This window comes from Cyrtonyx montezumae, unplaced genomic scaffold (assembly GCF_038088225.1).
Source record: "Cyrtonyx montezumae isolate F1298 unplaced genomic scaffold, pur_monq_1.0 scaffold_12, whole genome shotgun sequence".
NCBI lineage: Eukaryota > Metazoa > Chordata > Aves > Galliformes > Odontophoridae > Cyrtonyx > Cyrtonyx montezumae.
Window position 1 is genome coordinate 5,052,524 of NW_027071848.1, and position 23,178 is coordinate 5,075,701.

The 23,178-nt window shown below is 50.9% G+C and overlaps 2 protein-coding genes across 2 annotated transcripts in view; one reads left to right on the plus strand and one right to left on the minus strand.

Moving 5' to 3' along the window:
• The first annotated feature begins 13,768 nt into the window (after positions 1-13,768).
• FAM181B (family with sequence similarity 181 member B) lies at positions 13,769-15,073 on the plus strand. The gene has a single exon (XM_065730330.1). It carries the CDS (start codon positions 13,835-13,837, stop codon positions 14,771-14,773), a length of 939 nt encoding a protein of 312 aa, XP_065586402.1. The 5' UTR covers positions 13,769-13,834; the 3' UTR covers positions 14,774-15,073.
• Positions 15,074-21,981: 6,908 nt separating this feature from the next.
• Positions 21,982-23,178, minus strand: part of ME3 (malic enzyme 3) — a 113,661-nt gene continuing 112,464 nt past the window's right edge. The window contains exons 13-14 of the mRNA XM_065729957.1: positions 23,078-23,176; positions 21,982-22,259 (exon numbers count right to left, since the gene is read on the minus strand). Of these exons, the coding sequence (XP_065586029.1) occupies positions 22,098-22,259; positions 23,078-23,176 (261 nt within the window). The 3' untranslated portion in view covers positions 21,982-22,097. The remainder of the gene's footprint in view (positions 22,260-23,077; positions 23,177-23,178) is intronic.

Genomic DNA, 23,178 nt, shown 5'->3' on the forward strand with positions numbered 1-23,178 from the left:
GAAGTTACCCAGCACGTCTGGCCTGATGCTGGGGGACTTTCAGGAATGATGACAGACACGGTCCCATGGACCACTGTTTCCAGCACTGGTTCCTCAAGGACCCAGAGCTTTGCTTCCACTCCTGTGTATGCATCAGTTTGATAGGAAGCAGCCCAACCTCTTGCTGTGTGGGATGCCTGCTGGTGTTCCTCCCAGCACCCCACAGACCTCTGCCCAAAGCTTCTCAGCTGAGGCAGGCTCTGGTGGTGTAGAGCCATATCACTTTAGTCCAAGGGCAGAACGGTGCCCTCAGCTTTATGAAATGTTTATGTGTGTGCAACCATGCGTGGGAAAAATACAATTCCTCCCTGAAAAAGAAAGGAGTGACGTTTTCCCTGGCAGCCTGGGAAGACTGAAGACTTGGGGTTGAAGACTGGGGTCCTTGGCTGCCCCTCAGCGTTTCCCTGCATGTCCCAAGAGTGGGAGAGGAAGCGAGGGATGTTATTTCCTTGCAAAGAGCAGTCCCTCGTCTCAATTACCATGAACAGGGCTACTAAAAAGGCCAGGCCCTTCTGGGTCAGGCTAGAGGAGAGCATAGGCTCCTGCTTTTCCTCCCAGCAGATGAAGTCAGCACTTGCTACGCAAACTAGACTAATAAATGTCAGAGCAGCAGGAGGTGAGTGCAATCAAGTGCGAGAGCCTGAGTTATAGCAGTAGCCTGCTGAATTCCAGGGTCACAAAGTAATTTACAGAACAACCCAAATGTCATTCAATAATTATTCAGGCAGCCCGGAGCCCAGGGGGCACAGCCTCCTGCTGGGTGTATTATTAATACCATCAACAAGCAGCAGGATGTTGGTGTGAAGAAAAGAGCCACAACACGAGCGTGTGAACCTGTGGAACAAATGGAAACCACTATTAACAGGATATTGTACTGCTGCCTAACGAGTGAAAAATCTCTCCATCTCGTCCCAGCAAGTTGTTCAGCAAAATCTGAGCCTTTCCACTTCTGACAGTGAAAACTGCTCTTGGTGGTTTGCAGCAGAAGGAAGGAAGATTGGTGTGCTGGTGGCCGCCTGTTTGTATCTCCCGGCCTCTGAGATAGTCTCCATGGAGACTGACAGGGGGAGGTGGTTTCCAAGCACCCCAGAATAATTTAAATTAATATCCAGTGGACAATGTAAACCTTCTCTTTGACGTGGCGTGGGAATAAGCGATCACAACGCTGGAAGTGGGTCAGCTGAGAAGGAAGGTGGTGACCCAGCCCAGGGTGTGATCCAGTGCCAGCTGCTCAACCTCTGCTATCTCCCTCCTTCCCACCCCTGTCCTCCAAAGCCCCCACAGTTGGCTGCAGTGAGGAGATACATGGGCAAAGTCTGAAGTTAACTGAATCTGAATCATAGAATGAAATCATAGAATGACTTGGGGTGGAAGGGAGCACTCCCACCAAACCAGACTGCCCAGGGCTCCATCCATGCACATGGGACAGAGGTTGTCACTGGTGACTGGGAAGTACCCTGGGCATGGAGCACTCCTGGAGCACTGCTGAGGTTCACAGAATTGCAGGGGTTGGAAGGGACCTCCAGAGACCATCCAGTCCAACCCCCTGCCAGAGCAGCTCCCTAGCCCAGGTTGCACAGGTAGGCGTCCAGGTGGGTCTTGAATGTCTCCAGAGAAGGGGACTCCACCACCTCTCTGTGCAGCTGTGCCAGTGCTCCGTCACTGCACTGTGAAGAAGTTCCCACACACATTCGTGCAGAACTTCCCATGCTTCAGTGTGTGGCTATTTCCCCTCGTCCTATCACCACACACTGCTGAGAAGAGTCCACAGCCTCATCCCTTTGCCTCCCGCTCCTTAGATATTTATAGACATGGATCAGATCCCCTCCGAGTCTTCTTTTTTCAAGGCTGAACTGACCCAGGTCTCTCATCTATCTTGTATCCCTCCGCTGGACTCTTTCCAAGAGATCCCTGTCTTTTTTGTTACTGGGGAGCCCAGAACTGGACACAGTACTCCAAGTGAGGCCTCACCAGGGCAGAGTAGAGGGGAAGGATCACCTCCCTCAACCTGCTGGCCACGCTCTTGTTAATGCACCCCAGGATCCCATTGACCTTCTTGGCCACTAGGGCACACTGCTGGCTCATGGCCAGCCTGACATCCACCAGGACACGCAGGTCCCTCTCCTCAGAGCTCCTCTCCAGCAGGTCATAATCATTCATCAGGTTGTTAAAGGAACAGTAGCATCAACACTTTGACTTGGGATACGTGGACTCAGTTGTTATCCTCAGTCCTTCAAAGTGCAGAATGAGTAAATTGTAAAACTGGCACAAGTTGCCCAGAGAGGCTATGGAGCCTTCTCCTTGGAGACCTCCAGAAGCTGCCTGGATATGGCCCTGGGCACAGTGCTCTGAGTGCCCCTCCTGGAGCAGGGGTTGGGCCAGATTGACCCAGAGGTCCCCTCTAACCCCAGCCAGTGTGGGATTCTGTGAAATCTCAACAGAACTGTACAGCAAAAAGAAGCTGGCAACATAGAGCTGCCCACACTGGGCCAGTTCATCCTCCCCCAGGAGGACTTGCAAAGTCACCAGACCAGGGAGCCCCAGAGGTCCATCAGGAAAGCACTGAATGTATTTTGGAGGCACAGGGCTAGGCAGTCCAGGAACATAAGCGGATGGGATCTCTGTCTGGAAACTGGAAGCATGAGAGCTCTATCCTGCAGCCACAGAGAGCAGCCCAGCCTGAGAAGCAGCTCAGCCATACAAACTGTGTCAGTGGGCAGAAGTGGCATTTCTCAATGTTTTCCCATTTTTTGAAGATATTATTTTGCTTTGCTTTTACTCTGCTCATGTGGAGGTGATGTACAGAGGACTCTGATGTTGCTTCTATACTCTAGGTCCTTCACCTCATCCATGGGTAACCAACACATTGCTTATGACATCCATCGCCCTCACACCTCCCTCCTTGACTTCTCCATCCCAACACAGTGCATCCAGAAGTCACTGCTATTTTGTGCCTGTGCTGTTGGTGGGACCCAGGAAGAAGCAGCAAGTGATGTGTTTTTCTGATGTTAGCAGCTAAGAACAAGATCACCAAAAACACTTTGGTTTTCCCTTCTGTGCTCATGCACGGATGTTGCTGCTGATATTCAGAGAATCACAAATTCATATTCTGTGGACCCCACTGGAAAATAAAGTGTTTTATCCTTGTTCCCCAAGTGCCCAATACAAATGCAAATGAGCTCTGGGCGTAGATGTTGGTTTGTTGTTTTTCCTGGCTGCCCATCAGCCTGGTGGGGCTTTTCTCACTTGTTTTGCTCCGCATGTTTGTGGTGAGGGTCAGAGACCTGCTCCATTCCCACACCTCTGCCCTCTTCCTCCTGCTGCTGCTGCTGCCTGGTTAAAGCCCCTCTGGTTATTAACTCTTTAAAAGGTTTCCCCCCTGCAGTGGGGAGAGCTGATGGGCTAAAATCAAACTGGTACCTGCTCAAATTAACTAAAATCACAGAATCATAGAGTATCCTGAGTTGGAAGGATCACTGGGTCCAGCTCCTGGCTCCACACAGAACCACTCTGAACCCAAACCTGACGTGTGAGAGCACTGTCCAATGCTCCCTGAGCTCCGGCAGCTCGGGGCTGTGCCCCCTGCCCTCTGGGGCAGAACCTTTTCCTGATGTCCAATCTGAACCTCGCTGTGGTCAGGTGGGCTACTGAGAACATCAGAGTACTTCGTGTTATTGCTTTGCTGCACCCTTGCCATGCAGGGTTTGGCTCCTGGACTGAATTGGGTAGGAGGCCATGGCAGTGGGTTGCAAGCCAAAGTCTGCATGGAGGAAAGTGGCTGTGAACTTGTCTGTGGCTCTAAATAGGTCAGCACTATTCAGGTAATAAAATAGCTGAATAAGGGACTCCTAAATGCCCCCACAGAGCTGAGAGCAACCAGTGCTTGGCCAAAGCTGGTGTCCAGCCACCTAGTAAATTCACACCCTATTCAGACAGACACAGATTCTCTGTGCTGCTTGGTTTTTTGGAAACAAATGATTTCTAACTGTATTTAAAGCTACAGTTGAAGAGACCCTGATGCTGCAAAGAGAAGTCACACCCAAAGCCAGGCTGCAGCATCCAGACAGCCCCAGTGAAGCAGCCTGGCATAACCTGGTTTGATGGCACCACATCCTCCTGCACTAGAATACTGATGTGTCCCTGCAGTGAGCTCTGGAGGGAAACCCTGGCAGTCGGGCCTGCCCCATCCCACTTTGCAGGGCTCCAGCAGGACGTTCCCACACACTATCTGTCCCTGTGTGATCTGGGGGCTCAGGGTTGCTGCCTGGGATGAAAGGTGAATGCTAGGAGCCACCAGACCCTGTGTGCCACCCTTCATCCCCCGCTCTGCAATGGATGCTGCAGCTTATCTAGCTCCTAAAAAAGACCTCAGAGTTTCAAAATCCATTTGTGTGTGTGCTTCCTCTTTTTTTTTTTTTTCTTTTCATCTTTCCTGCTGCTATTCAGTTAGCATGAAACAACCCTCCAAATCAATCACGAAGAGATTGTTTCAAGCTGTTGCTGTTTTCCTATTGCTAATTGCTGCTCTGAAATCCCATTCGACACTGCAAGGCTAAGTACCTGCCAGGTATTTTCCCCTCACAGGCTTTTATTTCCCTGCAAAAATCAGCCCTGGCTCCTGGTTAGCAGTTAGTGGGACAATAGCATCCCCTCAGTACGTCTTGTTTCCAAAGTAGAGCCATGTTTTGGCAGGAACCGAATGCTGCAGCTTTTCACGGGGCCAATGGCACAGTCTGGGGCTCATGGACCCAGAGATGAAGCAGTTAATTGCCCTACTGGGAAGGAGGAAATTTCTTGTAAAAATCCAGAATCTGGTTAAACAATGTGGCCTTTTATTTTTCAGCCTTGGAATCAAGCCTGGCTGCCCTTGTAAACAAAGAAAGGAAAGAATCACTGAACCAACCCAACCCGACACATAAAAACTGCCCATGTCTGTCTTTGAAGTTCCCTTTATGTTGTTTGGAAAACTTAGGATTATAGAGGTTTCCTTTTTTTTTTTTTTTTTTAAGAAAAAGAGGGATGGGAGCTAAGAGAAACTTTTTTTCTTAAGCAGAGCAGAAGTCATTAATTAAGTATCCCATTCAGCCCTGAGGCACCGGCTCATCAATCAGATTTCTTATTAGCATTCTGATGACCCGTGCGACCCCCGTCTCTGTACTGTCTGCAGGAGGACACGGAGCACCAGACCACACACCAAACTCAGGGGGATTATTCAGTGCTTGTCCCTGCTCCGGGGGTACCAAGCAGGGAAGTGGGATGCTGCCAGATGTTGCTGGTTTGGGTTGAGGCAATCATAACGATAAGTGGTGGCTGGAGGAGGAGCAGCCCTGGGAGCTGGGAGGGGGAAATTGGCAGTGGCATGTGGAGCTGGGACATGGGGATGGTGGCATCACACGGTCCTCCCATGCCTGCTGTGGTCACAGTAAGGCCAGCTAGAGCACAGTGAGGCTGAGCAAGCAGTGACAGTGTGAATCCAGAATGACTCTGAAGGGAGAGATGAGGTGAGGGGACATGACAAGCTCCCCTGTCATGCCCACAGAGATCTCTGTGCAGCCATGTGTTGGAGTGAAGGAACACAACCTGAATGATGTTCCTGTGCCACTATGTTGGTGCTGGGTACAGGACCATGTCCTCCTTTGAGTCTCACAATCCTGCATACCACCACTGTCATAACTCGTCTGAATTTAGGTGATATTCCCTGAGCTACACCAGAAACTGATAGGGATTCAGCACCAATGTTTGGTCCGACATCAAGCAATAAATGTCCCACTAGGCAGGGAATTAAATCTGATCTTCTGCTAATACCCAACAGATAAACGTCCTTCTCTTTGAGGCTCATCCTCAAGGCAGAGAGCTGCTGTCACTGTGTCAGCCAGAGCAGAAGGAGACACTGGGGGATATCCAACAGAGGTCCTTCAGAACGACATGTCTGCTACAGCAGCTTCATGTCCTCTCCTTGGCAGAGTTCAGAAGTCAGCTTTGGGAAGAGCTAGAAGAATTGGACAAGCAGAGTGATGCATGCCCCCTGAGAATCCCCATCCTCCTGCAGTCTGTGCCTTGGGAACCCCTGACTGCACAGCTCTCTGAGCTCTGTGTCCCAGATGGTGCCTTCTGGTCCCGTACAAAAGGTGACTGTAACACAAGAGCTGTTTGAGGCATTTGTCAAAACAATTTTGACTGTGGCCGCAGATATGCCAGTATAAAAGAGAGGGAGGGAATAATGTGGTATATTGGGTAGATAATGCTGTAGAAGAGATCAGATGGGGAGAAACTCGCTACGTGGAAGAACAAAAAATGCCCAGTTTTGAGAAAGAAGGCTCACATCTCTCCAGTGCAGCAAAGGAGGATGTCAGTCTGTTTGGGTGCAAGTTTGGCAGCTGCTGAGCAGGTCCCTGGGCCATCTGATGCAGTGATCAGATGTTGTTTGCAAACACTGCATAAATTAAATTCCATGTACACTGAAAAAAAATTTAAACAGGATCCCTGGTGCCAGCAGCTCCTCTTATCGCTTTGAAGTCTGTTTGCATTCCCTGGCAGATAATCACCATGACTAACAGTTATCTGACACAGCCAATTTTACCAACAAAATCTGTCTTCTGACCTTAACTGACTATTCACTGAAATGACAGTTCCCACCCTCCAACAGCATAAATGCTAGCAACGTTCTCAAGTCTCCCAAGGAAATAGGTGGGCTCGGGGGACACTTGGTCTATTCAGAATAAGATGTAGTGAGTGCTCCAGACAGCTGATGGAGGGGCTGAGTGCCTTTTGCTTCTCTGCCTCCGTTTTCGTGGCAATTTCCTTCGTCTGATTTATGTCTTTTGTCTTTGTGTGGTGCCTCTTCAGATATAGAAAGATTTGTCCCCTAATATAGAAAGATGGAAGCTTCTAATATAGAAACTGATGCCTTTCTCTGCTGTTTTTCATATATTTTTTAATTGTCCCACTCCTTCCCATAAATTCATACCATCCTTCTAAGGAAAATCCACATCTACATAGTGAGTCTGAAGCCGTGTGTTTACTCTGTGGTGGTCCATATCTTATGGTCCTTATGGAGAGCAGAGGGGAGGGCTCAAGACTGCGGAGTCTTGAGGATGGTCCCTCGTGAAAATAATCAGCATCCTCCAAACAAATTGCCTCAGGTACTGGAACAGGCTGGCGAGGGAGGTGGTAGAGACAGCAGGTTTTCAAGAGTAGATGTGACATTGTTTGATGGTACGGTGGTGGTGGGTTGATGGTTGAGCTAGATTGGTCTTAAGTGGTCTCTCCACACGTAACTATTCTTTGATTCTATGAAACCTGGAGTGCACAGTGTTTGCACTCCTGTATCTTGTGCATAAACAGTTACTGCCAGGGAGTTTACCCTCTCAAAATGGAGTGTGGTGATCTCTGGATGGATAAGAAGCGTTTTCAGGACATTTGGGCAACTGTTTTGTGTTGTTTTGATGCCTATAGCTCCAAAGAAAGGCGGGCAGAGTTGGCAGATGCACTGATTGAATAATACGTGAGTGAACGTAGTTAGTTGAGATTGATCCTGGGACTCTCTTCCTAGTAGAGAAAACAGGCAATTACAAAGCAGGATTCAACTTCAAAGCAGACCACTAAATTAGGGCAGAAAAGTTATACTGGAACTGCCTATTCCCCTCCCTCAACAAGAAGAGCTGAGGGTGAAAATCTTACCTGAGGTTCTCTTTGTCAGACATAATCAGTGGTTTTAAGACGTTTTTTTAGTTGCTCATTGGAATCTGTGTTTGGCAACCTGGTGGGTAGCACCTCACGGACTTTCAGAGACAAATGAAGGCTACAGGGGCAGCAGTGCATGTGTGCAGGCTGGAGTAGCTGTGTCCTGCTGCAGCTCTCCATGGAGGGAGCACTGAAGCCCTTGTGTGGGTCGCTCGAGGAGGGCGGGCAGTGCATAAATCATAGACTACAATCAGAGAATCACAGAATCATTGAGGTTGGAAAGGACATCTAAGATCACCTTGTCCAAACCCAGCCCATCCCCGTCGTGCTCACTGAACCACGCTCCGTCAGTGCCACATTTCTATCCTCCAGCCAGGATCCCCTCGGGAGCAGCAAGAACAGCACCAACATGCAAAGAGTGAAAAGCCTGAACATCATGATGGAAACCCAGGCCCCTGCCAAGATCCAGCCAGCGTGTCACACGGATCCCCAGCACGCATGGTGGTTTGGACACACTAAGCAGGAGCAGCCGTGTTCCCACCACCGGGCACGTAGAGATATGCCAGCATGCCAGAGGGGCTGCAGGGGCTGAGGGGGGTAAAACCCCCTGACGTAGAATTTAAAATGTGCTCTAACCTTTTCTGCAAACTGAAAGCAAGAAAAATGCTCATAAAACAACTCTTTGTGCACAGAAAGAAGTCCGTTTTTATACTGTTGCTAAGTTCCTTATTGTTTTCTGGCTGTTTTTTGTGTTTCTGTGGCAGCCTTTTCTGTGGGCCTCTTTCAGTGACTTAGCTATATTGGCCTGCAGATAATTAGATCAGTGCTATCATTTTCACTGTCCTTTTTCCTCTGGGGTGATTTGCATGATAATGGCAGTTTGTGCTACTCTCTCCCTCTCTCTCTCTCTCTCTCTCTCTTTTAACAAGGCACCATTTCTAAACATGAAATAATTCAGGGGACAATCTGTGAGCGGCTCTGTTAAGAAAAGGCTGAAAACATCTGTTTAAGAAAGCATTCCTGGTAACGAAAATGTAACGTTTTTGTCAGCTACAGCTCCCTAAATGAATTCTTTTTTACAGTATTTTCAGACTGTGTGTATTTTCTGTATGCAAACACTACAGAATGCTCCCACTCTTGGTGTGTGTGTGTGTGTATAGTGATTTATTATGTATTTGTTTAGGTATTTTATAGTTACTATGATTTCTGCCTCAAACACTAATGAATACTATGAACACTCAAAAAGTAGCTCCGTGCCACCAAACGGTCTTAAATGCTGTGAATGAAGACTTCTGTCCAGCAAGATATGCTCAAATCCCAGCCTGAGAATAATCCCACTGAAGCCCAGGGGTTAATTCAGGTGGCTGATACTACGTGCTGCCTTGTGTTGTGCTGATCTATGGTCCGGGGCCTTATGGGCAAGAAAGATGATCCAGTAATGCAGATCTCATAGCAATTATAACACACTAGAAAAAAAGAATTTCTTCAGTAAATATGACCATTTTGGTACCTGAGCCCAGAGCCCTAGCACACAGTGCAGCAACAGAGCAGCTCCAGAGGTGCTGGAGGTAGCTACACTTTTGCAGATGCACTGGATGAGCTGTGGCTGTGCCAGGTTTGCTTAAGAGACTAAAAGGACTAAAGATAGCATTGCCATGGGCTCAAATACCTGAGATCATCTCCAAATTAGGGGCTTATCTGCATGGTTGAAGCATCATCTTAGAGACAGCTGGAGCTGGAAGAGCCCCGAGGAAGAAAAAGCTATGCTTAGATCATAGCAACACCAAGGGAAGATGCCACACGTCGTAGGAAGATTTTGGCATGGGGTTTCATGGCTCAAGAAAATCAGTTATTCCCAAATGGAGGACAAAGAGGTTGGGACTCATTGAGTCACTCAGTGACAGTCAATGGGAATGGCTTTACTGGGAGTATGCCTTCCGTTTCAGTGACCACCTGGAAATAAATGAAGGCTATTTTGGAATCATTTCCTAAATCGTCACCTATTGCATTAGGTAGGCTTCAAGGAGCTCCTTTCCCCTCCAAAACCACACAGCACCTTCTGGCAGAGCCTCTCAGGGAGCCATGAGGTCACCTACACTGGTTCCATGAATAATTACGCAAAGTTTAGGTACAAGTCTGATACTTCATAGCTAATTCTCTTCCTGAATGTTCCTGTTTTCAGAAAGTATGAAAAATATATCGACTCTACTAAAGGTAACTTCAGTGATGTCCTGAAAGTTTGCTCTCATAACCTTCACAGTTCTCAAATCAGAGAATTGTAAGGACTGGAAGGGACCTTTAGAAACCATGCAGTCCATCTCCCCTGCTTCCCTACAGTAGGTTGCTCAGGGAAGTGTCCAGGTTGCCTTGATTATCTCCAGACATTATCTCCACAGCCTCTCTTCACACACAGATAATAAATAAAATGTGTAACATGGCCGTGGAGCAGTACCTAGGACTGTTCAGGTGAGAGAGGATGAGATGGCCACCGATTCACCACTAAGCAACCCCAGCTACCTCACTGGAATATGGAATTGCACCCCTAAAACCAGGAGGTGAGTCAGGCCCAGCTGAGCGAGGCACCATTCTAATCATCCAGGGTGATGAGAACACGTGGGCCATGTTTTGTCTGAGTCCTGCACTCCTCACATGGGCAAAACCATCCGGATGTCTTGTATATAACATGATCCCAGAACTGAGCTCTGTGGGACTGGAGCAGAAAAATCCCAAAGAATCCAGAAAATATCATCAGTCAGGAAATGAATTCACTGATACATTTTTGAGCTTGGTTCCAGTGGAAACCTTTGATACATATAGTGAACTGGATGAAGGCCTAAGCAAGCAACTATTTCTTCACCAGAAATATCCCTGCACTGTACTCAGGGAGGAATATATTCCAGAATAATATGAAAAACACAACAAGGTGAAGAAGGGGAAACTGGCAGGGGAATGCAGAGGCTGCAGGAAGGAAACAGGGCTCCGCCTGCAGGGTGCTGGGTCTGTGTTCCCATGTCCACTAATACATTAATTTGAATAGAAGAGCGCCTTACAAAGCTGAGCTTCTATGACATGTAGTGGCTTAAGGCAGATAGGGACTGGGTAAGCCACACCACCTTGTATGTATGCACAGATATTGAATGTAGGTAGGTACAGGCTTATGTGGAATGTGCCCTTCAACCCCACTTCTGATTTTACTGAATATTTTACCATCGGTTTTTCTTTCTTTATCATCAAGGAAGCAAGCTGGTGTGGTTTAACAATTCTCTGACTGTGGTCAGCATAAACTTCCTGAAGATTTTATCCTGTTTGCAGAGATTCGGTGAAATGAAGATTTTTTTAGGTCAACATTTTCTTCTGGCAGACTGAGCCTGAAGTGCACTTTATTTCCCTTTAATTTAACAGCTCCAGCAGCTTTTCCAGTTAAATCGACTGTTCATTATTGAGCCCATTTATGAAGGGCTGTGCAGTGCAGTTTAATGAATCCCTGGCACAAAGCTCCCTTTCAGTGTAGGGAAAGAATAGCAGCCTATTTAGGTCCTGTAGGGCTGTATGTCAAAGGCTGCCTATAATACTTGTCAGGGAAGGGCAGAAATTCCCACTGATATAAGAATGTGCAAGAAATCAACTTGCACAACCAACTTGCAGATTAAGACACGATCAGGAAATGAGACTGTGGGTTTTGGATAGTGACACCTGTTCGGGCAGCGAGACTTTCCCATACCTTCATAACCATGTGGGCCTGCATAAGGGGGCAGGAAAATAAATCCTCCCTCCCCAGCTGCAAAGATGCTCCTGCTTTCACGCTGCCTTCCTGATGCTGCAGTGAAAGTAGTGCTGGAGAGCAGGGGGGCTTGGTTTGCCTTCTGCCAGAGGAGGTTTGGCTGGTGATGGGATAAAGCTTGAGATGCTCCTTGCTCGTGTTCTTGGCATGAGATGTTTCCTTCGGGCTGGACCCCACTGCCCATCCCTGGGTCAGGACTCCACAAGCATCGAGAGGACTTCTGCACGTGCTTGCAAGCCGAGCAAGGCTTGCTGCTTCACTGTGCCCAAGGAAAGCTTTCCTGGCCTGCTCAGTCTGCAGGGGTAACAAACAGTTTCCTCACCAGAGGCAGATTGTGTGGCTGAGAGCTGGACCTGCTGTACCAGCGTGCACCATGCGTCCCTGCCCCTCCCTTCAGCTTGGGCTGTCAGTGTGCTGCTGGCAAAAGCCAGCTCTGCTGCCTGCACAACCTTGGTTTCATCTTCAGAGCGGACTGGAAGCGCCAGGACACCTCCAAGCATCTCCATGTTCGATCCAAGCCTGCAGAGCAAAACTCAGTGCTTGCTGCCATGCTGGGGCTGAGTGAGCCCAGGCAGAAGATGGATTGCTGGCTGTCCTGGCCGCTGGGCACGAGAGCAGTTTTGTGGGAAGAACCAACCCGCTACTTGCTTGGAAGGGACGAGATTTCTGTGCAAGTTGTTACATCATGTGGCTTAGCAAATTTCCCTCCAGGCACTGCCCAACTTGAGGTAATCAGCTCTGCTTGAGAGAACATGGAGAATAAGCATGTTTAATGCAATTATGAAGGCTTTCTAAAGCTCCAGACCTGGTCTAGAATACGTAAATGTGGCCGCCTAGCATGACTGAATGCAAACTTTGCTTTGCACGCCTGGTGATTATTTTAATACTCTCCAATTTTTCATTTATTTATTTATTTTTGGAGGTAATAAAGTTTCCCACTAAGCCATCTCTGAGCTCTCGCAGCTGTTTAATTGAGTGAATTCAGCCTTACAGAAGACGAGGCAGGGCTCTCAGCTCCTTTCTCTGAGCCACCGGATATTCAGCCACTCTGCATACAATGCCACCCCGCCTCATTAGCAAGCCCCTTTAGGGCCGCGATGAAATACTGCTGCAGTAACGCCAAAGCAGCTCGCAGCCTGAGGATGGCTCAGCTGCTGGGTCACGCTGCTCGGGTTAGAAGCGGCCCCGAGCTGGACAGATAGTCACGTCCCATTTTCCAGGCTCCGGCGCGATTTGAAGCGGCCTCAAAGCTGCCCAGAGGAGAATGCAGGGGATGTGTATGTCGTTCTTTACATTTCCCCATCAATAAGGGAGCTCGGAGCAGGCTGCAAAGCTTGACAGGGCTTGACGGGACCCGAGGGTAGCTAATCCGTGTCGGCCGTACTCGAGCTAAGCAGTTAAATCCACCTCTTATGTCGCCATTCTTATATGGAGAGAGATACGTTTCCCATAGCTCGCCCTCTGACGCGGGGATCCCTTTACTCCACGCAGAGATCTTGGCTGCAGCCAAACCGTGTTGGAAGCAGACCCTTGGAAACAGTCTGAGAGCTTTAAGTCTGCGCTGAAACTTGCAGTGAGCAAGGTGCTGCAGTGAGGAACTGCGTGAGAAAATCACCACTTTGGTTTTGTGGAGATACTGAGCCTGTTTTATTTTTTCTCACATGAAGTATGTGATTTCCCCTCTTTTCTCATCCCAATACCTGTTTGCTTCGCATTCAGCCAGGGCTGGAATCCACAGCGGAGTGAACTCGGCGGGACTTCTCCCTTTTCCCACTAAGCACAGCCCGGGGAAGGAGCCCGCTTCCCTTTTCTTCCACAGGGCTTTGCCTTCTGGCTTTTTTGTTCTGCCGCATTTATAATGAATTGGGGCAGATCGAGGAAATTCATTCCAGCCGAAACCAGACACGTCTATTTGGACACACAAACCTGCTCAAAACGAAATCAAGAGCTCAGAGGGCTGAGATGAGCGCTAAAGATCTCCACCTCCCGGCTCTAACCCCAAACCAAAATCCAGCCCGCTGAGCACCCCACGGACCTCAACCGCTCCTCGCACCCCTCGCCCTCACACCCTTCCCCATCCCTACATCCCTCCCGTGCAGGCACCACGCGTGGCCGGACCGCGACCCACCCGCCCCACGCCGCCGCCGTCCCCGCCCGAGCGCTCCGCCCGCCCGACCCCGCGCTGCCGGTGGGAGGCGGGGATGATGCCCGTGCCCGGCCCCGCGCTGGGCCCTCCTCCTCCTCCTCCTCCTCCTCCTCCTCCCCCGCCGCTTTTTCCCCACCGCCGCCGCCGCCGTGCCCGTCCCGGTGCAGCCCTGCGGAGCTCGGCTCATGGCCGTGCCCGCCGCGCTGCTCAGCCCGCACCACCTGCTCTCCTTCTGCTTCCCCGCCGGCGGCCTGCTGGGCTATGCCGACCTGGAGAAGGGCTACGAGGGAGGAGGAGGAGGAGAAGGAGGAGGAGGAGGAGGAGGAGGCGAGGCGGGGGACTTTAAGGAAGCCACCCGGGACCTGCTGAGCTTCATCGACTCCGCGTCCAGCAACATCAAGCTGGCGCTGGACAAGCCGGTGAAGTCCAAGCGGAAGGTGAACCACAGGAAATACCTGCAGAAGCAGATCAAGCGCTGCACCGGCATCATCGCCCCTCCGCCCGCCGCCCCTCCGCCCGCCCCCTGCCCCAAACCGCCGCCTCCGCCGCGCCGGGACGGCTCGCAGGCGGGCAGCAGCTTGCAGAGCCGGAGCCTGGCCGCCCTCTTCGGCTCCCTGCGGCCGGGCCGGGGCTCGGCGGGCTCGGACGGCGGAGGGGCGGCGGGAGGCGGCCCGCGGAAGGTCCCGCTGCGAGACCGCAACCTGCCGCCGTCCTTCTTCACCGAGCCGGGCGCTAAGGAGGCGGAGAAGGCGGGCGGGCAGGAGGCGGCCGACTTCTTGGAGCTGCTGGGGCCCGAGTACGGCGCGCTGCTGCCCGAGCACGCGTGCCCTCCGCGGGACGCCTTCCCCGCCGCCCGCCCGCCCGCCGAGCTGGGGATGGAGCACGGGATGTACGAGGCCGCCCCGCACCCGCTGCTGGGCGGGCTGCCGTACCCCGAGCCGCCCTGGAGCCCGCCCGGGCCCTGCAGCCCGGCCAAGAAGGCTCCGTCCGAAGCGCTGCGCCCGCTGTACCCGGAGCCGTCCGTCGGAGGCGACGCCTTCGGGCCCTTCTTCCCCGAGTGCCCCCTGCAGCTGCCCTACGAGTACGGCGCCGGCTTCCATCGGGCGGCATACACCGGGCTGTAGGGCGGGGCCGGGCCCGGGCACCTCCGCGGCGGACGAAGGGAGGGGGCAGACGGAGCGGCCCGGCCGGTTCGGGACCCGGGGGACCCGCGGGGCGGCGAGGAGAGCCGGGCTCGCCCGATCGGGGCGAGGCGGAGCCGCGGCCGCCGCTGGAAAGGCGCCGGCGTCGGGGATGTCCCCGCGCTCGTCCCGCAGCTCGGCGGACTCGCCAATAAAACTGAACCGTGTGATTCCTCCAGGTGTTTTTTTCTAGCGAGCGTTAGCGTGCGGTAGGGCCGCGTGTTGTAGGCGGGCGGGACGCGGCGGACGCGTCCGGCGTGACATCGCGACGGGCACCGCGCTGGGAGGCGGCCGCGACCGCTTCCGAGCGATTCGGGTTCGGAAGTAAAGCTCGACTCAACCTCCGTGCTGCGGTTTAACGTCGTTCCCGGCCGCCCCGGTGGATTTGCAGCCGAGGACACGAGAACGGGTTGAAAACGAAGCGAAAGCGAACGAACGCAGACGCTGCCGTCAGACCCGGGGTGTCCCGCGAGCTGACGGGGGATCGTGCGAGCAGAATTTAAGTGACAGCGTCGGTTCTGCGTAGCGCGGCCGCCCCGGCTACGCCATCCATCCCCGCGTCCCCTGGAGGTCTTTCAGGAATGTGTCAGAGCTCGGAAAGCGGCGCGGCTCGCTCTCATTGTGTACAGGAGATTTGTTTGATAATCGTTTAAGTTATGTAAAAGAGTCTGCGATAGGCCGTGCAAAAATAAAGCTACGCAGTAGATCTAAGAGCCGTGCTCCTTAGCGCTGCTGAAACGCGGCGCTCCAGTGTTTTTCACCGCGTCTCCGTCCTCTGTAAGGGTTTCTTGGCAGCGGTTAAGACAGGCGGTGCTTATTGTCTTTCCTAAATCTTTTGAAACGCTGTATTTTATCCGCAGCGCCCCGTGCTTGTTTCGCCTTCGTTTGTACCGGCTGTTGCTTTAACTTGCTTGAAAGCGGGGAATGCTAATATGCCACATAAAGCCCGGGGATGGGAATGGTTACAGTTATGAAAACAGCTCGGAATCGCTGCGAGCTTTCCCATTGAGATGCGGGTCTTGGAAGGCGGTCCCGCAGCCTGGCTCCCCGCCAGCCCCGAGCGCCTTGTTTGTTTTTGAGACGGGGTTCACAGACGGATAAGGCCGAGGTTTTCCCCTCGGTGCTGCCGATGGTGAGAGTTACGAGAAAGGTAAAGCTTTCCATTTTTTTTTTTTTTTTCAGCTGGATTTAGGCTCTTAAGACTTAGTTCGGGTCAGGATCTGGAAATAAACCGTTGAGATCGTTTGTTTCTGAAACGGCCTTAGTTTTAAACAGAGAGAACTGCAACCACCCCAGAAGTTGCCCGAGGGGTGTGCAGCTCTGTGGAGATGAACCACGACGGACGAACGCGGTGCTCCTATGTCCACTTTGTTCGCTTCACAAGCCCGGTATGCCAATGTGTATTTCTCAGGGATCTCACCCTGAAGACCTCGTGGCCGTCCTTGTCTGTCAGCTGCCTCGCAGGCTTCAGTGGAATATTGCTCGGATAATGCCTTAGAGGCCTTTGGGAGCGGCCTCAGGGATGCGCCGTGTGGAGGCCGCAAACCTGAATGGTTTGGTTCCCCGCAGGCCTCGCTCCCTCTTTGATTTGAAGTAGCGACCTGATGGAGCTCTAGGTGTCCCTGTTTGTGGCAGGGGACGTGGACTAGATGGCCTCAGAGGGTCCCTTCAGCTCAGGTGATTCTCTGACTCTATGAAGGGGAGATCTGACCAAAGGTGCTTCTTGCTTTTGGGCGCTCTGCTGACGGTGTGGTGACCTGGGCTGCTCTGATGGAGAGCGTCAGCCTTCTTGGGTTGGATCTTGTCCCAAAGCTGTGGGAGAAGCAGCTGTGTGACTGTCAGTGGGGCTGGGCCAGCTTAGAAGCACTCAGAGGTGTTCCTCTCTGTGGACTCGACTGTGCCATACCTGGGCAGCGCTGCACGCTGTGCACCGCACCTCCAGCCCCTTGTTCTCTTTTCGAGTGAGGAAGCTCACCTTGTCTTTAATGGTGTTTGATTGACGAAGGGTTCACAGTGAAAAGCCACTGCTGCAGCTCAGTATTTTGTTACTTAAACATCTTTTTCAAAGCACCTTCAAGAAAAAAGGATTCTCTCATTGTGTTTGGATGGGTTCGCTAACTGAATGACCTGAGTTTAGGATTGCTCGAATACATTGTGACCTCTGATGGTAACAAGTCATAGAATCGTTAAGGTTGGAAAAGCCCACTAAGATCACTTAGTCCAACCTTCGTCCCACCCCCAGCATGCCCACTGACCACATCCCTCATTGCCACATCTCCACAGTTCCTGAACACCTGGTGACTCCGGGGGATGGTGACTCCACCCCATCCCTGGGCAGCATGTGCCCATGCCTCACCACTCTGTCTGAGAAGCAATTTTTCCTACTATCCAACCTGAACCTCCCCTACCACAACTTGAGGCCATTTCTTCTCACCCTATCACTATTATATTGGAGAAAAGGCCGACCCCTACCTCACCACAACCTCTTTTCAGGCAATTATAGAGGGCGATCAGGTCTCCCCTGAGCCTCCTCTTCTCCAGCCCAGACAATCCCAGTTCCCTTAGCTGCTCCCCATAAGATTTGTGCTCCAGTCCCTTCACAACTCCGTTGCCCTTCTCTGGACATGCTTATCTTTGATGAGCTGATGTAGTTGTCCGAACGAGGCTAGTAAAAAAGAAGTTTACTGTAAAGTCTGCTTGTTTTATGTCTTTGTCAATAAACTGCATTTGTCAATGGTGCAAAAAGTGAAGGTCATTCTGTAGCTACTGGCAGCAGGAGGGAAAGAGTAGCTCTGCATTCATGTGCACACAACCAAGGTGGAAACAGGAGCTGTTCATGCCTACCAGCTTGATTTTCTGAAATCGGGGCCAGGAATGTCACTGCACTGGAGAGTTTCAGCCTTTTATGCTTTCAGATCCTCCAGTCGTATATAAGTGTGCTGTTGAAGGCTTGTTTTTCCCAGTCCACAGACCTATGGCTGTCTGTAGGTCACGGCGTCACCACCACTGCATTGGGGCAGAACCTTTCCCTGCCCCCCAGCTGCCCCTCCTCTGTCACAACAGAAAAGTGAAATGCAGTGAAAAGGAGTTTTTAGCATTAGGTGGGCCAAGGGAAGCTCTGCGGTGTTATTCCTAAATGATCCTTAATCTCCTAAATGATCCTTGATCTCCTAAATGATTCTCTTAGATGGGGGTATAATGTTTTATCTGTGATCTCTTTGCTACCCCGCCAGGCAGATTCGGCCCGGCCCTGTCAGCCAGAACTCGGCCAAGCACATGGGTCTGTGTGCTGGGGTTGAGTCACAGGCCGACGACAAGGATACTTAACAGTACCTGGATGTTCTTTTCTTCAAACTGTTAAATCATAGACTCAAAGGATATCCCGTGTTGGAAGGGACCCACAGCGACCATGGAGTCCAACCCCAAGCTCCACACAGGGTCACCCAAAATCCAAACCCAATGTGTGAGAGTGGTGTCCCAGTGCTCCCTGAGCTCCAGCAGCTCGGGGCCGTGCCCACTGGGCATCCTGTTCCATGCCCACCTTTCCCTGACCCCAGCTGCCCCTCCCCCGACACAGCCCCCTACCATTCCCTCTGGTTATACAAACCCAGCCTGGATGGCTGTGAGTCGAGCTGGACAAATCTTGTTTGAATATTACCAGTCAGTGTTGGAATAAGTGTGATCAAATCCCCTCCTTTCCAGCTCCAGCTCCGTGTCATTGGCTCGTGAGCTAAATCTGTTAGCTCTGGAGTAAACATCTCTTTTGTTCTCGATATACAAAGAGCAAAGAGAGGCAAAATTTTGTGTCAATTACGAATAAAAGTGAAATTCCATCCTCCTGCCACCGTTCCTCATCAGCTGGTAACTAATATGGAATCTTTTTTGGCATGGTAACGCTTCACAGTACAACGAGGCTTTGAGGATGAGCGATAATTGCTTCTGTGCACTCAAATAATTGAATATAAATCAATTACCACCATTTTAGGTATTTTAACAGCCGAGTCTGCTCTACAAAGAAAAACCTTTCTCTCTCATCTAACAGCCAGACCTTCAGCTTCTTTGTTTATCCTCCTATCTGGGACAAGTGATTCAAAGTCAGTCATTAATTAGTGATTTTATCAAGATTTTCCTCTCAGGACTGAAAGGTCAGCACACCCTTTAAGTGCCAGCAAAGCGAATGTCTCTGATTTGCACATGAAGTCAAAGCTTGTGAGGACGAAGCCTCATAAAACTGTAAGAACAGAGGTTTCATTTGGGGCAACTGCGCAGGGACATGCCAAGCACCAACGTGCTGGCTAGGTGGCTTCAATTTCAACTCAAAGACTTCAATTCCCATTTCTTTAAGGGTTGGATCAGCCCCACGGGCTCAGAGCCAGCTGACAAACACCGGGCACAAGGTCTGAAGTAAAAGGAGCACCAAAGGAGCACGGCTCTGACCTTGATGTCATTTATTTGTGCGGTATTGTTCGGGGCCCCTTTGCTTGGCTGAGCCGTGGGCTGGCTCCTGGGTGCCGTGGAGCAGCTGCTGCTGGCTCTGAGCTGCGTGCTGGCTTGGCTGATGGATGGCCACTGTGCTGGAAGGAAGAGTTTGTCATCTCACGGGACAAACTATTGCTGTATTATTGCATTTATCCCATCGTTATCCCCGGTTTCAAGTCACCTCATTCATTTTGCAGAGGGGCAGAGGATTTCGGAGCACACACAGCCGGCAGCCTCGAGTCCCGTGGTGCTCAGCTTGTGTTTCTCCCGGACAGATCTGCTGTACCAGTTACTGCATCCCACACAGCAGCCACACAGCGAGCTCAGATGTCAGAGTCACCGCTTAAGCCCCGGACAAAACGTGGAGTACCGCTGCCAGTCCTCTCAGCGAGGAAAACTGCCGTGAGAAGTCCTCTGCGGCCCCCACGTGGTTCCCGGAGCAGTTCAGCTGAATGGGGCGGCTTGCTTCAGAGACAACCGAAATGTCACCCTTCACCTGCGTTTCTCTGTCCTCTGCAGTACTCATTATACCCCACTGCCCACCCGTTACCGTACCGCCATGCATTAACACTGGGTCGTAGCAAACATGCACAAATACTGCAGCTTCTGTGCTATCTGCTTCATAAAAAGAGGGGGCTCAGGAGCAAGACCCCATCTGTAAGAAGAAGCTTCATGACTGAGCCAGGTGCACCATCTTACTCCATCTTACGGTGTGCTGCAGGACAACAGGGGACAGGCACAGGGGAGGTTCAGAGCTGCTAGGAAAGCTTTTCTGCCATGAGGACGGGCCAGCACTGTGTCTGGGCGCCTACAGAGGACATGGGGTCTCTGTCCTTGCAGGTTTTGAAGAGCTGATGGACACAGCCCTGAGCTCCACCCTGGTGTAAGCTGGTCTGATGGCAGTGGGCTGCACGGCAGTGTCTCCCTGTGAGCAGGGATGTGCCTCTTGAGGTTATGCCTGTGCAGAGATCCCTTACACCCTAATGCCAGGATGCCTTTGCTGATACAGATCCTTGGTAAGTGACTGATTTGCTGAGATCACATCTTACACTGATGGTAAGCTTTGTTAGCTTTGCTAAGATCACATATTTGATTGACTGTGCGCATGAAATCCCTTAGACATAAACCCACTGTCACAGCAGGTCCACAAGAGGGCCACGGGGGTGACCAGAGGGCTGGGGAACCTCTCCCATGAGGAAAGATTGAGGGAGCTGGGCTTCTTCAGCCTGGAGAAGAGAAAACCTGGGCAACCTGATCTGGTGGGTGGCAACCAGCCTACAGCAGGGGAATGGAGCTGGATAGGCTTTAAGCTGCCTTCCAACCCAAACCATTCCTATGATTCCGTGATTCTATGACAGGAGGGGGCCTGGCAGGGCACAGGGAAACAGTGCTTTCTGCCACCAGGAGACAGAACTAGGTCATTCTGCACCAGCAGTTATGGACTTCTGCTGGGACAGAGAAGGGTCTTGTTTTCCACTATCACCCCTCTGCTTGTGGCTCTGGCATTTAGGCACGTGGCCTTTGGGGACAGGTCTTGGTCCCCAGGGCTCAGAGACTTGCTGAGAGCTTGGGCAGTGGTAACATCCACGTGTGGTGGGATGGCAGGAGGCGCCTTGAGGGGATGGCTCAGGTTTGGTGTTTGGACAGAATCCTTGCTGTCCCCTGGGCACTTGGGTTAGCAGATTGCTTTGAGCAGTGGAGGAAGAAGCTACAGAGACTTTGTTTTTTTCAAATCAGGCAGGGATTTACCAGGTGAAGGTGCTCACTGAGCAGCTTCTGCTACTCCTAAGGATGGGTTAATGCTAAGGCCAGCAAGCTCTACCAGAGGAAGCTTTCTGCCTGCGCAGCCCAACCATTTGCTGCCTTTACTGACGAGAGGATCCCGTCCTGGCCATGCTCTCACTCAGGGCTGCCCTTCTGCAGAGGCCAAGAATCATGGATTCAGCACATCTGGCAGAAAAGTGCCTTCTCACAGAGTATTTCTGGCTGTGTCATCATCTTTCCCAGTGGCATAGGTTTGGTGCTATGGCCCCTGGCTGGCTGGGATTGGAGGAGATGGAGGGAAAGGTTCCCTCAGACACTCAAGGTACACTATGGAGAAGATGGGAGCATCAGAGGTGAAGGAAGACAATGAGAGAACAGGGAACACGACAGCCTACTCCTGGCTGTGCCTGTACATGCAGCTGTTGCTGTACCTATAGAACTGTCACCTTATCAACCTGCAACTTTTCTCACCATCGATCACCCAGCCAATTCTCTTACCCACCCCACCAAAAGGAAGTGAGCAAGCAGCTTTGTGGGTCATCTTCCTTCTGGGCTTGACTGACCAGTGATAGTGACATTGTTCCTTGCTGACCAAAGTTCTGGAAGATCGCTCTATGTGATTCTTGTTTTTGATAAGAAGTGATCGAGCATCTCTTGTTGAGGAAATGAGCCACATGACTATTTTCTGCTTCTGACTTTCCCTGGAGGATTCTGCTTCCTACTGTATCTGCTGTTGTACAGCCTAAATGTAGTGTTTTCAAATCTGGAGAGGAAACAGTGCAGACTGACTGGGATGGACTGGAAGTATAGCCTCTCTCTCTCCTCAGGGTACTGACTTCCCAGTGTGGACTCTATTTTGTCCCCTGTCGATACGCTCCCACAAAGAAAAAACAGTAGCAAGTAAAAAATGTACTTTGACTCAGTTATTTTTATCATTTCACAAGCCTGAAGTGCATTTATATCAGCAATGATATGGACCATGGGAACTGATGGAAAAAACCAAGAAAGCAGTTCTCACAAAGAGTTATACATCTTGAGTCTGCATGGCTGCAGCAGGCCACGTGTAATCATCCATGACGAAGGAATCGTAGTCAGGACTATACACAAGCTGTTTCACAAAGGCTTCTTTGTCTGCTGGCTCAGGGTACCAAGAAGCAAGACCATGCTTGTAGGCCCAGTTAACAATCTGCAAAAAGATAAGCAACATGAGCTGATGAAATAACACTGACACATTGAGAAGCTGAAACCAACTACAGTTCAGCCCCGATTGCATCGTTCATCTTTTTCTCCCTCAAAATCCTATCCTGTTTTGCTTATTATTTTTCTGACCCCCCAAGCTGTCTGCACTTCATCCACTGGGAATGCAAGCTGCTTGCAGCTCCTGTCTGTTCAGAAACGCACCCTGTGCCCTTGCAGAATGGTTATGTTGTGCAACTGAAGAAGGTGAGCAGCCCTTCAACCACTTCCACTTCTACTCTAAAGCTCCTGAGTTACAGTGTGCATCCCTCAGTAACTCCTCACGGGACAAGGTGATTCTCAATGGGTGTCCCCTGAATGGGAATTACAAATCTGATGTACACAGGGCACAAATCCCATCATTAGATAACAAGCCCCGATCTGAAAGAATATTTAGGTGCTTAGGTCTCTACCAAATTCAAAAGAAGAGGCTCCAAAATAAAAATTTGGAACCTAAAATCTTCTGGCAACTTGCTTTGTGTTTGATGTCAGTCCCAAACCTGATTTTTCAAGTGCTGAGAAGTCACAGCTCCAAGCAAAGAAGCAGAGCTTTGAGAGCTGTGAGGCATCCAGAATCAAGAGGTACTTTTCAAATGTGGGCTTTAATGAAAGAAGAGATCAAAGCAGTAATTCTGGCTGGAAGAATTCCCGAGAACCATTGCTTCAGGCTACAGAATAAGAAGGATTAAAGACAACACAAAACAATAACAATGCCAGGGCAGGTCCTGCCCTCCTTATCACAGAAAGTGAAAATAAATGAGCACTTACTTTGACAGCAATTTTGAAAGACACCTCTCTGATGCTGTTCAAGGGGGGATAGAGTCTTCCTTCTGCAAGATTCTGCTCTGTCACCTCAGCAGCGATGGACT

Bases quoted from the DNA above. Each gene is read 5' to 3' on its own strand.
- FAM181B (XM_065730330.1), top strand. From the start codon at position 13,835: ATGGCCGTGCCCGCCGCGCTGCTCAGCCCGCACCACCTGCTCTCCTTC.